Below are 15,485 nucleotides of genomic sequence, written 5' to 3' on the forward strand. Positions count from 1 at the left end.
CGCGGCGGTGACCAAGACCTCAGCAATTTAGTTCACCGACAAGTACAGTCGAACCTAAATTGAGTGGCAACGTATCAAGCAGTCACCCTTTATCAAGTGGTCGGTTATCAAAGTCCCAACAACTTTTTTTCGCTGACGAACAATTTTTTTAAACCTCTAGTTAGTTATCGACGACATAACGAAGCAAGGAAATAACGAAACAAACTGTACCCATGACCGACAATAATGACATACGTTGTAGAAACTTACAAAACAACATCTCCGCAAATCTGTCAAATGTTTTCCTCCATCGAAGAGTGTTTTGTACAGTATAATAGTGATGAGCACAGTCAAGTCAAGTGATCAATTCTAAATGTGAGCCAATTATACTATAAAGCAAACAACTCTTCTACTTTTCAGCTCACCAAATATGTAAAGCAAAGCCGGATTACTAGTAATGCGTTCATAACGCGTTTTCTGTTTTATTTTTTACTGGAGAGTTTCAAAACAGGCTTACTATTGGCCATGCTCGATTACCACTGCTTTTTCCCGAGAAAGGTCCTAGGCTGGGGAGAGATGGCTCATTTTGCAACCCGGGCTGGTATTGGAGGCTGACCATTGACGGCAGCGAGTAAACTAGGTACTGTCTGTAACGCAGATAATTATCTCTTTGATTGAGCCGTTGTGGATAGTCTCGATAAAAAGAAGTTTTAGAGGACGTCTTAGAGATGTTTCGGCTAAGAAAGGAGTGATTGAAGTCTGAACAAAGCCAATTCAACTAGAACCGTGAGAAACATAGGGCCAGTTTACCGTTATTTAAACGGGGTCTAACCCAAACCGCGGTTTTACACAAGCAGTGGGCCTGGGCCTCAGTGATTCTCTATTAGAGGGCTGATTAAATTGAATAAACGTCCTTCCACTATTGGCTTTTTATCCTCTTGACACCGTTCACAAAAATAAATGTCTAGATAAAAGATTCGGCTAAATTAAGTATGGCTTAGAACGAGATTTAGTTAAATAACGGCTACATTTTGTTTAAATAACCAGCTCATAGTCTTTTACTTTCATCTCCTTAGAGTTCAGTGCGCGCCTGGGCCGGCTCAAGATCTCCTGTGGCATCCACAAACCCACCAATAGGGGTTCCAACTTTGATCTTCAACTTCTGGCCTGTGGTCACTTTGTCAAGATGCACGACGCGAATGGTGAGATCTTCATAATTGCGAAAGTACATTTCCTTGTTGGTGAGGTCCTTGACTACAACCCAAGAAGTGTAGTCGGCCATACTTTCATGATCATGGGATGCAGCGACTCCGAGCACGCGGGGAATATCAACAGTGTTCATGATATAGAAGGCCAAATTGACCGCCTCATCACTTTTCTTGCTTGGATCAGCAAAGTGCACCAGGGCTGCAGAACGTACCAGTCTCGACGGGGGAGTGAAATCTCCTGGGACACCAAGAAGTCCATTTCCTTGGCCAGTGGGCGGGAACGGTGTTTTACGGAAGCCGAAAAGGGACAATCCAAAAATATTTTTCAAATCCCGAAAAATATTTCAAAGCGCAATATTTATTTTAAACTCACTGTCGAGAAGTTTGATAAATCCAAAGATATTTTGCAAATCCAAAAAAATATTTAGAAATCCAAAAAAAGTTTTTAAAAATCCGAAAATATTTTGCGAATCCAAAAAAATATTTTGAAATCCGAAAAAATTTTTTCAAAATCCGAAAATATTTTGAAATGTAAAAACATTTTTTCAAAATCCGAAAATATTTTGCAAATCCAAAAACATTTTGAAATCCAAAAAAATTGTGTTAAATGGGAACACTAAGAACTGTAGTACGATCGAATCAGCGCGCGTGGCGCAAGCTGAAAGCAATCACGACGACTTAACGATCGAGACAGTGAAAAAAATAGCTGTACATCTACAAAGGCGAACGATTCAAAAAAGACGCAATCCCTGATGTGCGTACTCATTTTAAACAAACTGAGACATTTCTGTATACATACTATAGTTCCTGTCACCCACAAGGAATTAAAAGAGACTTCATAAAAGGGGAGACCCTTAGACTTCTAAGAACAAACTCCTCTCAAACAATATTTGAAGAGAAAATTACAAATGAAGCGCATTTGCTAAAGAGAGGCTACCGAGAGGACCTCATTAGCACAACCCTCTCAGAAGTGAATTAAAAAACAGGAAATTAGCTCTTCAACAGAAACAAAAGACGAACCAACGAATCTTGCCTTTTGTGTTACACAATACCAACCATCAGTGCCAAACCTAAAGCAAATTCTCATGAGACACTGGCATTTAATAGAAACACAACCACTACTCAACGAAATATACTACAATCCGTTTCTCGTATCTTACAAAAGAGGACGGTCGCCCAAAGACATACTCAATGGGGCCAAACTTTGAATAGGCGACTCTAAACACGCGCTGGGGAGTCGTGTAGGCCTGTCAACCCCATTTTACAACAATTTCTCGTCTAACTATTTCCCGAACAGTGTGTTCTGAATGAAGGTGGTTTCTTCTTTGTAACCCATAGTGACGTAGCCTTCTCTTCGAAGTCCTCACGTTCATTGAAATCCCATGGTTAACTCTGCAGAAAGTGAACAATGGTTTCGTAACGAAATCCCTTATGAAAGTAATGTTCTATAGCCAGTCTTTTGTCTCCCGAGCTGGACAACACACTTTCCTCTTCACGCCATTTTAGTGTTCCACAACAACGGAAGAATGTTTTATTGTTCCCACATTCTCTTCCACATTTATGACAGAACATGTTCTATCCTCGTTCCTTCGCCATTTTGTATGCGGGATGATGCGGGATGATGCGGGATATGGCAAGAAAACGCCGGTGTAACGCTGGGTGACTGCTGGCGCAAATAGCACGTGACAAAAAATGTTTTTGGATTTGCAAAATATTTTCGGATTTTGAAAAAATTTTTTTGGATTTCAAAATATTTTTTTGGATTCGCAAAATATTTTCGGATTTTGAAAAAATTTGTTTGGATTTCTAAAGATCTTTTTGGATTTGCAAAATATCTTCGGATTTGTCAAACTTTTCGACAGTGAGTTTAAAATAAATATTGCGATTTGAAATATTTTTCTCAATACACAAAAAGTGTTGATACGAGTGCCATCTGGTTTAGCGATACCACGTGTAAGAATGCACCATCACTACAAGATAGCGGCCTCACAAATGCAAATTGCTGGTTCAGCTTTAATGGATGAAGCCTAACGTCTAAAGACGAAGCTAATATTGATTAAAACTGCTCGAAAGCTTCGTTATGCAGACAAGACATACATACATGTATTTCCAAATGACGCTTAGTGGGTCGGTCAGCTATATGCTCAATGGCTTCGCTGTGTAGACAAGACTTCCATTCATCCACTTTAAAATAACGCTATGGGGATGGGTCACACTAAGGCTAACTATGTTTGTTTAAGACATAAATCTGTCAACAAGAAGTGTATTCCCCAATCTTTAGAGGAGCCGAGGTCATGCTAGGAAAACATACGATTCTTGCCTAGTAACTCGCTCAAGATGTTCTGTTCTGTTTTCTCTAATGAGGGAAATGGGTTTGTAAATGACGTTGCAGCCCCTCAGTAAATTATTGGTTTGACGCAATTACTGTTAATATTTGTAAACTGTGAAAGTTTTGACAAATTTTTCCTCGCGAAAAAGTGAAAAAATATTTCTTATACGACTCAGCCCTAGAGGAGAGACTGGAGAAAAAGAGTTAGAAGTAATTAACATCTCAAAGGGAGCTTGCAAATTGTTTACGTCATCAGCAAACTAAACTCTGGAATTAGCTATAGCCTGCTCAAAAGGGCAACAACTTTTCTATCTGTGCATGTGGAGGAAAACATTGTAACATTCCCTTACAAACCAATTCTCGACGGGCTGTTATGCAGTGTGGGGCAACTAATTAAAAGACCACTTAAATAGGTAGCTACGAGCTCGGAGAAGTTGCGTCAGAGTGATACTAGATGCTCACTTCAACGACAATATAATATTGTTATCTGCTTAGTTAGGTCGGCTTCCACCTGACGATATTATTCGTGTAAGAAAACATCCCCACTTGATGAAGTCTGGAATGGCCATAGTCGGCAGAAATTTTCAACCCATGTTGAAGGTAATCTTACATGATTTTACACGCCGACTGACGATATCATTCGCGCAGAAAGTATCCATACTCCATAAAATATATAATGGCCATGGTCGGAAGTATTTTCTACCTTTGTGAAAGGAGAGCCTAATTAGAAAAAATGCTGTTTATCACGTCTAAGGGCAAGAAAAATTCAACTTCAGAACATTTCATGCCATTGCCACCCAACTGTGGAACGGAACAGATATCCCTTGGAGATGTCTTTTCACAGATGGGTTTTTTTTATACTTCCAAAGAAAGAGAATATTGAGAAACTCTACTGCTGCGCAATGATATAACGATTATACATATCACATTTCTTTCTCTTTCTCTCTTTTTTTAACTAGTATTAACAGTTTATTTCACGCTAGTTTTATGCCAGATTTAGAACGGCTACTATGTAAACTACTAATCAGTAATTGATGTCATCCACATGCACACAGTCGCCACAGCCAGTAGTTTTTGAAAATCTCCGACTTATCTCTGATAAGTGTAAAATTTCCCTGACCAGTGACTTGACAATTTCACAGAATAGTCTAAATGATGACCTTCGATTTTCCCTCACATCCATCCTCTCCACCCATTTATCTGCGCTTTTAGAAAGTTACATGCAATTTACATAGATTGATACTTCCTTAACTTAAAGTGGAAAAAGGGTTAGAATTCCTTGGAAAGCTAGTATCAGCTTGTCTTTCAATTTCTCTAAAAAATATTCTACTATTCCAACACGTTCCAAGTCTGTGAAATGTACCAGCGAATTTGATATGTTAAAGAACAGTAGATAACAATAGTAGATAAAAAAAGAAGCGTACCATTTCATTCACAAACTACCTTTAGCTCGCATTGGTGACATCGACACCACAAAAACTGAAACGTTCGCATCTTTCATCATGAGAAAGCTTATAAGTTTATATTTATTTGTGAATTCATTTTCCTCTGACTTTTCCGCCCAAAGGCAAACTTTTCCCTGACTCAATGTAAAATTTCCTGACTTCTTCCTGACCTACAGCAACCATGCATGATTAATTAAAGTGCTATCTTTATCATAGGTGGTGACTTGTAAGGTAAAACTACAGGTAAAACAAAAATAGTGATATTAAAAGAGAATAAAAAATTAGTGGCAGGTGACTTGTCTGGAGAGGCGCCAAAGATCAAAGATAGAAAGAAACGTGCTTCCTGCTAAGATGGGAGGTTCCCGACCGAACACTATCTTTTGGTTTAGTGTTCTCACAGTGTGACTGAACAAACCAAAAGCAGCTTTTGTTAACTGGTTACGCAGAAATGAAAGAAATACTATCAACCGATGAGCAAGGCCAGGTTCGAAAACTTAACCGCGATGACAAACGGCAAGAAAAGGTGGGTTTGATTACCCCACAGTCTTCACTTACTGACTGTGCTATTAATAAGTTGTCTGTAGACTGATCAATCATTTTTTACCATTAATAAACCTATCGTCTTCGAAGAACGATAGACGAAGCATATCGATTGCATGACTGAAAGGACATCACGATATTTTAATTAGGAAATGTCACGAATGTGATGCTTTTGACAAGTATCATTCATGAATTATAGACACCTGTCTGACAGTTCCTTGAAAGTCATTATAAAAGGAGTGGCAAAAAAAGTTTTTATTACACATCGAAAGAAACCTTCGTTCAGATTGTCGCCTTTCTGAATCTTCTAGAACGATGAAGCTTGCACTCGTGGTTCCAATACTGCTGGCGCATTTTCTTGTCACCGACGCCTGTACTGAGATTAGATTGACCGCCGAGGACAAAACTGTTGTAATCGGGCGGAGCATGGAGTATATTTTCGATCTCTTGCCGAATGTCGTGGTGGAGCCAAAGGATCACCCCCATACTGTAGAGCTGCCAGAGACGTGTTCCCCTACTTCACCAGCAATATCCTGGACCAATAAATACAAGATCATTTACCTTGACGCTTGGGAGATGCCTTACGCAACTGACGGCCTAAATGACGCTGGACTTTCCGCGGGTGCACTCTTGTTTCCTAGTTTTACCAAATATCAGACCGTCCCCAAAGACAAATGTGGTGCGGCCATTTCCAACTCGGCGTTCCTATCATGGATTCTAGGCAACTTCGCAACTGCTCAAGAGGTGCGAGAGGCTTGGAAAAAGGACTCGTTCCCACTTGTGTGGGGACAATCTATGAACGGGTTCATCTCTGAATTACACTGGTCTATCAACGACAAAACTGGTGACGGCGTCGTTATTGAGTACACCGAACAGGGACCAAAACTGTACGATAACACAATTGGTGTCGTCACCAACTCCCCACCCTATGACTTCCAAGTGATGAACCTCCGCAATTACGTCCAACTTTCCAAGTTCGCCCATGATCCTTTGGTTTTAGGTAAAACAACGTTCCCGCCCACTGGCCAAGGAAGTGGACTTCTTGGTGTCCCAGGAGATTTCACTCCCCCTTCGAGACTGGTACGTTCTGCGGCTATGGTGCACTTTGCTAATCCAGTCGAGAAAAGCGATGAGGCGGTGAACTTGGCTTTCCACATCATGAACACTGTTGATATTCCTCGCGGAGTCTCTTCATCCCATGATCATGAAAGTACGCCAGGCTACACTTCGTGGGTTGTGGTCAAGGACCTCACCAACATGGCAATGTACTTTCGCACTTATGAAGATCTCACTATCCGTGTGGTGTATCTTGACAAATTAACCCCTAGCGAGAAGTTGAAAATCAAGATTGGAGGCCCTGTTGGCGGCTTTGTAGACGTAACTGGAGATCTTAAGCCTGCTCATGCGCGTACTGAACTTTAAGGAAGCTTTTTGTTTCAGCGTCCAATTCAGTTAGGTAACTTACATGAGGTATATGAACTGAAACGCGCGCTCGATTTCAATGTTTATCCCGCTTGGGGCTTTACTGTGCTGGTGTTGGGAATAGTCATTTTTTGAAGCGAAGGTGTTTTCAAGGAGATCTTAGGATGGGTCTCTTAAATGTAATTCTTGTCGTTTTGAAATAAAAGTCTTTATCATTGTTGCTCGTTTTATCATGTGACGGTTCTCAAACCTGGTATCTTGGGAAACTGCAATGGACGCATATTCAGGGGATAAGAAACAGTTTCAGTTTTCACATTCGGACCAAAACTGAAGACCTTCTCACACAGCACCTTTAAGAGGATGATAGAATTATTTGTCTACGTCTAATTTTCAGCCTGAGCAAACACCACACGATATACTTGAAGATAGCGAAGCTCAACGATATGAGTGGCCCATTTCAAATAAACTTTCTATGGTTATGGAATCGTGTGAAAGAGTTCTTTGAATTTTTATTCAAAAGCTGGACAACGAAGGCTTATGAGTTGCCATGCCGCTATTCAACAGTTGATGAAACCGAAATTACTTTGTTTCTCCCACCGACACAGCACCATAGTTTCCTTTGAAACCTACCCCCTTTCGCCATTCAACGATTGTTGCTTTTCTTTTCTCTGTGTACAAACTCTCCATCTGCCCATCTCCCAGAGCGCCAGCCAATCTAAGGAACACAATTGCAGGGGGCTGGGGTGAGGAAAGAAATTTTCCTCCTGCTTCTCAGTTGCCCTCGCGCTCGATTACCATATTCTTGCTCGCTCTTCGCTTTGTCGCGTAACGAAAAGAAACATAAAATAAGAACAAAGCGGCTGAAGCCTGACTTCTATTATACATAAAAAGTAAATCAAAATCAGTCGGCTCATAAGATGATTAAAGGTCAGGCTAAATCAAAGGTATTGTCACCAACAAAAGTCCTTTTCAGGACTACAGGCATCTGGACGATCACAAAGCAGACCGAATGTTTCGATATGGTGCAGTCCCCAAGTTTTTTCTTTTTAAGTTCCCTGGGTCCCTTCTTGCTTTCTCTATAGCCTTTAGGTCCTTGCTTAAAGAGCTGAACAGACTGGCACAGAGTTTCTGGTGGTGAATCCATCCCCCTCGCCAGAACATGGCACTAGTCTAGGCTCCATGTCACACATCGGACACAATTTATCACGCACTACAGAACTCCGCATCCAAATAATCAAGTTGATTCTTTCTCCTGATTGGATGGGCAAAGCTCCATGCATATGTTGACCTCTGTGAAGAAGCCCGTAACTTGTCACGTGCTCACACTGAGTACATTCTGTATCTTTCAGGGGGACCTAAAAAGGCCCAAGTCTAAATCAAAACTAGCATTTGTTTATAAAGGGTGTTCCATTTGTTGTTTTCTTCCCCAAATTTTAACACAGGTAATTCATCATTTTATTGACGAAGTCCGTAGCGCGAGTCCATAAAAATCAGCCCGAAGAAATTATGTTTGCGCTCCGCACGGAACTTTCGATCTTGGACTTCGCTCATAATCTTGAGGTTTCCTTCCAGCCTGCAGAGCAGGCGAAATTTTGGAGAGCAAGTACTCAGTGTTTTCTTGGTGAAAATCATAGCTCCCCTGTTTGATTTTTACAGCAGAGGAAGACTGGGAAGAGTAAGACATTTGAACCAAGAGGGTCTTATTCAAACATGGCCAATCGAATAAAAAATCACACCCTTGTAATGTTAACTCGCCTTAATAGGACGCCTGCACTGTATGCTAGTTTCTTTGTATGTAAATGTCGCGTTTCAGTGACACAAAGGTGATGCAATTCAAATTCAAAGCTTACCTGTCTCATATCACCAAAAAACAACTCTCCTCCAATAAACTCCTTACCAAGTGATACATTTAAAGTGACCTCTGCATTGTCATAGTGATAACTGAGGTCAAGATCCTCTCCCATCTTGTAATGTACCGTGAATGCCTTGTGTGAATCTAAGGTGTTGCCCCCACATTCAGGATACAACAATCTTGTGATTGGCATCAAGTAATTTGTTCTCAGGGGTGAGATAAGCTTCTCATCAAGACCAAGCTCATTTAGTAAAACCTGTAAAAAAGAAATAAATAAATAAGATTCTGAAAGATCTCAGAACATCAAAAAAGTGATCCTCAAAATAGAATTAAAGGTGAGAAAGGGGAAAGACCTTGAGGTACTTTAAAAAGAATAGGTCTCTTGAACATTTTTGATAACTGCTGTATCCAAGAATCTCCAATCATCTTGTTACACCTATATTTATAGTCCAGCATCAGTATGCATATTCACAATACTGTTCTTTTAACATTTCCTAAAGTACTGACAGGCAAATTTGAATATCAGTCAAAAGATTTTTTAGTTGGTGATCATTTCCTTTATTCTCCTGACCTTAATGTTTCATTCAGTAGTTTTACTGTAAGGAGAAGTTCAATGCTGGTCACTAATGAAAATTAAAGGGTTAGGATTCTTAACACCCAAACACAGAAATTTTAATCAATGTGTCTTCAAATCTATGGCATCTTGATTTTCTTTTCCCTTAACTTGACAATTACTGAATTTATTAAATAAATTTAACTCGCTAGTAATTTATCTTTAAACTCAGATTCAGTTATAACATAATACAATACAATATTCTTTATTTAACAAAGGTGACCTAATTAACCCAATGAGTTATCTAACTTACGGCCTTCACAACAAACCCACCATCCTACCCCAGGGGAGGACATCCATCACACAGTAATCTCGTGTGTGGGAAATTAACGTCTCCTACCCCAACCCTGCAGGAGACAGGACCTCCATTTATTCGTCCCTATCCGAGAAGACTAGAGTATCTAACCATTTCATGATGTTATAGAATGGCAGCAAATTCTTCTCAATTATTTTAAGACCTTGAGTGTTGGTCCTGCCAGGGCTCGAACCCTCAACCTCCCGCACTACAGTCAAGCGCACTATCCATTGGGCTAACTGGGCAACGGTACTGAACATAGTATGCATTGTCTGATTGGTTCATTCTGTTTCCGAGTGGATGCTTTATTAGTTTATAGAGCCTGCATATAACTAGTTATGTTATAAAAGCAGTTGAATGCATTTTCAAGGCTCTATAACATGATAAAGCCCCTTAGCATGTTTGGAGAACACTCGGAAAGCTTGTAAATCAGTCACCATTGGCTTGTGATGTATAAGCTTTCCTCATGTTGTCCCAACATCCCACATGGCTTTGTCACATTATAGAGCCTGGAAAAATGTGTTCTGTTGCTTAAATTACAACAATCTTACCCCAAAGTTGTTCATTGTATTTGGCCTTCCTTTAGCCGCGTTTTCCTGCGTTTCTGCCGTGAAATTTACGACGAAAGTGTATTTTAGGATTTTGAACTGGTGCTGAATAAAATTCTTTCTTAGCCTAAACTTATAAATTCGTTTGTATCTGGTGCATGTCAAACCCATGTGTAGCTTAAAGGTCAAACAGGGATTGTCACTCACTAAATTGGCTCGCCATTAAGTCTTGTGATCGCCTTCGTATGAAATTGTTTTTTTGTTGTCGTTGTTGTTGTTGTTAAGTCCGCGTTTTACTAGTCCGCGTTTTACTAGTCCGCGTTTTACTAATCCAGTCCAGTCCAGTCCAGTCCTCGAAATACCATATGCCAGCCTTAGCACCATCTGATGTAGGGGCAAAAAGTAAGTTGTTAGTTAACAAAGCAACAAAATCTCGTAACGTTATATATCAGCAAACTGGTTGATAACATTTCTTTTCACCGAATCGCAATAAATAATTATCATATGATTATAGAGGAAACTCTCATTTCTCTTCATTTTTTACTCCTGCTTGTCTTGAATTTTCAATGCGGAACAAGAAAAAGAATCATCGAAAACGTGGATCTCCAAAACCAACTACTTGTAGATTGATATAAATATGAGAAAAGCCTAGCCTTTGGCATCTGAATGTGCAACAAGCTGTGGGGAGAAACAGAGGAAGAGAAGGAGGAAGAGCTACAGTAGAGAGGTCTTTGAATTCTCATTCTCGCTCATTTTTGTCCAGGGTAATGCCGCAAGTGAAGCTCTACTTGGAGGAAGAGGGAGCACAGAATCAAAGCAACAGGACTATGATCTTCAGCAGCAGAATCATGAGCCATGCCGGTACGAACTACAACGGTTTGTGGAGTGTGCGCAAAACCAATCAGAGGTTACTTTGTGTAAAGACTTCAGTGAGGCCCTCAAGCAGTGCAAACAGGCGAATAGTGAGTGTTGTAGCATTCTTCGGGCATTCGGTTAATAAAACGAAGCGCAACAGTAAAAGAAAAGGAAAGAGAGGAAGGCTTGGGTCGAGCATAGTTAATCGATTAACTATGGGTCGAGTTGGGTCCTTCTTTACCCAACCCGACCCAAGCCTCTCTCGAGTTTTCACTCCGCCGCTACTACTGCGCTGATTGTTACTTCGTTCCGTGTTCAGTTATAATCTGTCTGTTCTATGAAGGACCTATGTCCTATCATGCAGAGAAAGGTTACACTTGTAAAGAAAAATGCACTGGAATTGCTCAACATCAAAGGGGAGAATATTAAAAATTCCTCTAAAAAGAAGGCTTTTGAAAAATGTTTTCTTATGATAGGGTATGGAACTCAGTGTGTTTTCTGGTGTGACATAGGGTATAGTTTAAATTTTTTGAGTTTGTAATGGGTTTATTTTATCCTCTAGATTTTTCCTGAGGAAACCATGGACATGTATAATGGCTTTCAGCAAAAACAAGGTTCAACAAGAAAACAACAGCTTTTGGAATCTTCCTGTGTCTCTTCGCAGCTTCACTAACAAAATAAACATTGATGTTTCACGGTTTCGGCTTGCTCTTTTCTCTGGAAAGCCGAAAGAGAATAATGTGAGAGACGTAAATATTCGCATAACTTATTCTTGAGTGAGATAGAGAATTCAACACTTTTCCGAGATTTTTTCGACTCAGTCCATACAGCTGATACAAGAAAAGCGCGCGAAGAGCGAGGTTCCGATCTGAGAAGTAATGTGATTCGATTATGTAATCCGACAAAAGAAAGGTACAAATCGCGTGCAAAATCCTATTTTCGACCACAAAATATTAGCGACAATGGAATTTTTCGAAAATTTAAAAAGTCTTAAAAAGGTTCTATTTTTAATGATGCGAAATAAACGATCGTTCTGAACAAGGAAAAAGTCTTCTGTACTGAGTAGTTTCCCACGTGCAAAATTGAGGTTTTGCGTAAAAATTTCCGTTTCATGTTTGGCTGCGTCTGTCTGACCTAAAACCTTCCCCCATCGCCACTGCAATAGAGCATGATGGTGTTAATAGATTCCTCTGAGATGACACGAAGAATGCGGTAAGTGTATTCTTTGACGTCGGACTCGGAGGTGAAGACCTTTCGTCGAGCATTGGTTCCTGTAATCAGTTGATGCTTAGATGTCAGGAAGTTAATTGGTGGCTTTGACTTGGCTTTGAATTAAACCTCTTTGTAGGGACGGCAGAGCCTATTTTCAATTGAGGGGGGGGGTAGGAGGCTTAAAAATAAACGCTGGATGTGCGAGGAGGTCTGGAGCTTTCCTTCTGTCACAAAACGTTGAAATATACAGGTTCAGAAATGGTATTTTCAACATTCTCCACTTCATACTTTTATGTCGAAAAGTTTCCGAAAGGTTTTGCATAAGGCTGTAGCTTTTTAAAATTTTTATTTCTCTAGCATCTATGTTAATCGCGTGAGTTTAGTGTTCCTCGACATAAAACAATTCATATGTTCCTAATGGCGTAGACGCATCACACCACTGACAGTTGACTATTCCACCACCACTTGCAGAACTTGAATGAACCCCACTTCCGTCCAAGCGAATGTAACAATGGCGAAATGAGTAGCAACCATTACTCTCTCTTTTAAGGAAAAATATTTCGTAACTGTGTGCAGTAAACTGAAAATTTACTTGATCGCCCCCATCCGCGTCAAAATGGCTCGTTCCCTGGCTGTCCAAGCGAATGAAAACACTGCTGAATAGGAAACTCAGTATCGCAACCTTGAGGTGAGTTTCAGAAGCCAACGACGGAGGCACCTCGACAGGAACAATGTAGAATTTCTCGTGTCCTTGGTGGTTTGTACTGGCAGTTAACAGTTCCACCTCCGTGGCCAACCATTTTGTGACTCCTGAGCCATCACACCGACGGTGCACGTCAGGGAATGCAAAAGACCGAATCGCGCTCAACTTCAGGCATTTCATGGATTTCAGAAAGCGTTATATCATCTCAGTCGTAAATCGCGGAGCAGAGTTGGGGCAGCCGCCACAACTGTGAACGCCGAGTACGGTCCAATATCCATTGTGCCATGTGTAAACTGGGCCTTCACTTTGCCCACCCATCGTATCATTGAAGTAAATATTTTGCTGCTGGTATTCTTGCTTTTCACGTGACGTCACAGATTATGCAAATTTGTTGATCCGCCATGTTGGCGTCCCTCGAAGCGTGTTATCTCTTGTAAATTAGAGGGAAATATTATGCTATTTCTAGATTCCTTAATTTGCTGATAATCTTGCGACCTCTCAATGGATTCTGAACTCGAATCTGATCCATATAGTTCCTCGCGGCTTGTCTCTCAGATACCCACAGTTTGTTACGATCGCTCACAATCCTAGCCTGAGGATCAGGCTCTCTAGGGGAGGGGAGGGGAGGGGAGAAGGAAAAGGAGAGCCTGACACAAAGCCATATCGGAAGCCGTTCCATCCGTTCAGATTTTGAACGGACTTCTGATTGGCCAATATAACAATAGATGATTTACCGGAGGTAAATATGTTTTTCTTGCATGATCAGACCGCCATCTTGAGATTTCACACTCAGCCAACTTTTTCGTTTATGAGACCTGATTTTGCCTTGATGTGAATTGTAATGACCTCTGCAGTTAAAGAAGAAGACTTTCAAGTAGCCTTTCAAACTGCATTGCAGTTTTTTCCGGGTATCATTTCGAAGAAAGAGCAGATAGAGTGTATCAAAACTTTAGTTGTCGATCGGCGAGACGTTCTTGGTGTTCTTCCAACAGGATTTGGAAAAAGTTTTAGTTACCAAATTCTTCCAAAGATTTATTTCAATTTATGGAAAGCAAAACACGGGGAAGAGAAAACCTTCAAGATAACTGTAGTTAACCCGCTCGAGTTGATTCGAAATCAACAAATTAAAGAAACTTTGCACACTTGGGATCAAAGCTGTTGCTCTTGAAACGTGCGATAAAAAATCACTTGAAGGTGCAAAAATAATTTTTGGAAGCGCTGAACATTGGATGCTGGAAAAGCAGAAAAACGAGCTTAAAACGGGTGTCTTAAGAAACGTTTCTTTGTTAGTGATCGACGAGGCACACAGTCGAAACATGGTGAGTAAGTAGAGCTTGTGGCCTCATTAATTTTTGTTAAACTTGTGGCCTTAATGGGTCGCCATTGTAATTTTCAGCAGAAGGTCCTTGACTACAAGTATTAAGTTCTTTACGAATTAATTGAATGAGCTCTTTGACAAGCTCTCGCCGGAACGGTGGAAAACTCAAGGCAGCATTAGCGGCGGCACAATAGTTTCCCTTGCAAACAGTCTTCCTCATACTACTCTCGCTCTTATCCTCACAACTTCTCTCCAAAACTCTCGATGAAGCTGGATAGCCAACGAATACCTACATGAATAAAAAAAAATACTCTGCGTAAGGAAAACATCGAAAAGAATTAATATAATATCAATGAATGACTTCGCACCTTAACCAGCGGCGGTTGTTTTGTTATTTCTGGCGGAGGTTCTGCCGGAAGATTCACAAGGCTTGAGATATGGTTATCGATCTCATCATAGATATTTTGCTGTGTACTTTCACCACCAAACAGTTTTTTTTTTTTAGGAAGGAAAGACGGGACCATCTTGCAAGGGTTTCGATCGTTTTGAAGTAAGAGTAATCCCGGTTGGCGTTCTGATCGAAGTTATCCTCTTCGATCTCTGCGGAGTAGACCTCGTAATTTCGTCCTCCTGACTTCTACTTGAGCAAAGTGCTTCTTTAACGTCTGTATAGGCTTTATAACAGTTCTCTATCTTTCGGGCACAACGTTTCCAAAGAGAACCAGTTTGTTGACTTCTTTGGATGACGCATATACCGACAGTCTGCAAAACATCTGATAATACGAGTTCTTTTACGCCTAATATCTTACAAAATTCTCCATTTGAAGTTGAGGAAATTATAGGAATCGTTGATGGATTTACTCCGAGATTTTCTGCGCAAAGATCGCAAATGATCAGCTTGCCGCTAGAAGTTGACGGCAACGTTTTCACACGCACAACATTTTCGCGCAAGTTTGACAGGCACGTCAAATTCATAATAGACCGGAAGTAATTCTTATTTGGTTTAGATTTGTAGTCACGCATCACGAATTCCTAGGGGGGGAGGGGGGCGGAACGGCTTCCGATATGGCTTTGTGTCAGGCTGTCCTTTCCCTTCTCCCCTCCCCTCCCCTTCCCTTCCTAAAACCCCCAGAGAGCCTGATCCTCAGGCTATCACAATCCACTTG

The 15,485-nt window shown here is 40.7% G+C and overlaps 3 protein-coding genes across 3 annotated transcripts; 1 reads left to right on the forward strand and 2 right to left on the reverse strand.

Annotated features, from left to right (window-relative positions):
* Window positions 1–7,407: 7,407 nt before the first annotated feature.
* On the reverse strand, window positions 7,408–10,263 carry LOC111320207 (2-oxoglutarate and iron-dependent oxygenase domain-containing protein 2). The gene is made up of 3 exons (XM_088743190.1): window positions 10,235–10,263; window positions 8,774–9,031; window positions 7,408–8,278 (listed from the first exon to the last, which is right to left on the reverse strand). The coding sequence occupies exons 1-3, from the start codon at window positions 10,247–10,249 to the stop codon at window positions 8,021–8,023; spliced, it is 531 nt and encodes a 176-aa protein (XP_088599316.1). The 5' UTR covers window positions 10,250–10,263; the 3' UTR covers window positions 7,408–8,020.
* Window positions 10,264–10,283: 20 nt separating this feature from the next.
* On the forward strand, window positions 10,284–12,128 carry LOC148718251 (uncharacterized). Its single transcript, XM_088743192.1, has 2 exons — window positions 10,284–11,193; window positions 11,649–12,128. Exons 1-2 carry the CDS (start codon window positions 10,999–11,001, stop codon window positions 11,757–11,759), a joined length of 306 nt encoding a protein of 101 aa, XP_088599318.1. The 5' UTR covers window positions 10,284–10,998; the 3' UTR covers window positions 11,760–12,128.
* Window positions 12,129–12,627: 499 nt separating this feature from the next.
* Window positions 12,628–15,243, reverse strand: LOC148718252 (uncharacterized). Its single transcript, XM_088743191.1, has 2 exons — window positions 14,688–15,243; window positions 12,628–14,608 (listed from the first exon to the last, which is right to left on the reverse strand). The coding sequence occupies exons 1-2, from the start codon at window positions 14,841–14,843 to the stop codon at window positions 14,357–14,359; spliced, it is 408 nt and encodes a 135-aa protein (XP_088599317.1). The 5' UTR covers window positions 14,844–15,243; the 3' UTR covers window positions 12,628–14,356.
* Window positions 15,244–15,485: the final 242 nt, after the last annotated feature.

Source organism: Stylophora pistillata, chromosome 13 (genome assembly GCF_964205215.1).
Source record: "Stylophora pistillata chromosome 13, jaStyPist1.2, whole genome shotgun sequence".
Lineage (NCBI taxonomy): Eukaryota > Metazoa > Cnidaria > Anthozoa > Scleractinia > Pocilloporidae > Stylophora > Stylophora pistillata.

Coding starts and splice junctions, on each gene's coding strand:
- LOC111320207 (XM_088743190.1), bottom strand. Junction 8,279..8,773: donor TTTTTGGTGATATGAGACAG/GTAAGCTTTGAA, acceptor GGGCCTTTTTAG/GTCCCCCTGAAAGATACAGA.
- LOC148718251 (XM_088743192.1), top strand. CDS start 10,999: ATGCCGCAAGTGAAGCTCTACTTGGAGGAAGAGGGAGCACAGAATCAA. Junction 11,194..11,648: donor GCAGTGCAAACAGGCGAATA/GTGAGTGTTGTA, acceptor TTTATCCTCTAG/ATTTTTCCTGAGGAAACCAT.
- LOC148718252 (XM_088743191.1), bottom strand. CDS start 14,843: ATGGTCCCGTCTTTCCTTCCTAAAAAAAAAAAACTGTTTGGTGGTGAA. Junction 14,609..14,687: donor AACAACCGCCGCTGGTTAAG/GTGCGAAGTCAT, acceptor TTATTCATGTAG/GTATTCGTTGGCTATCCAGC.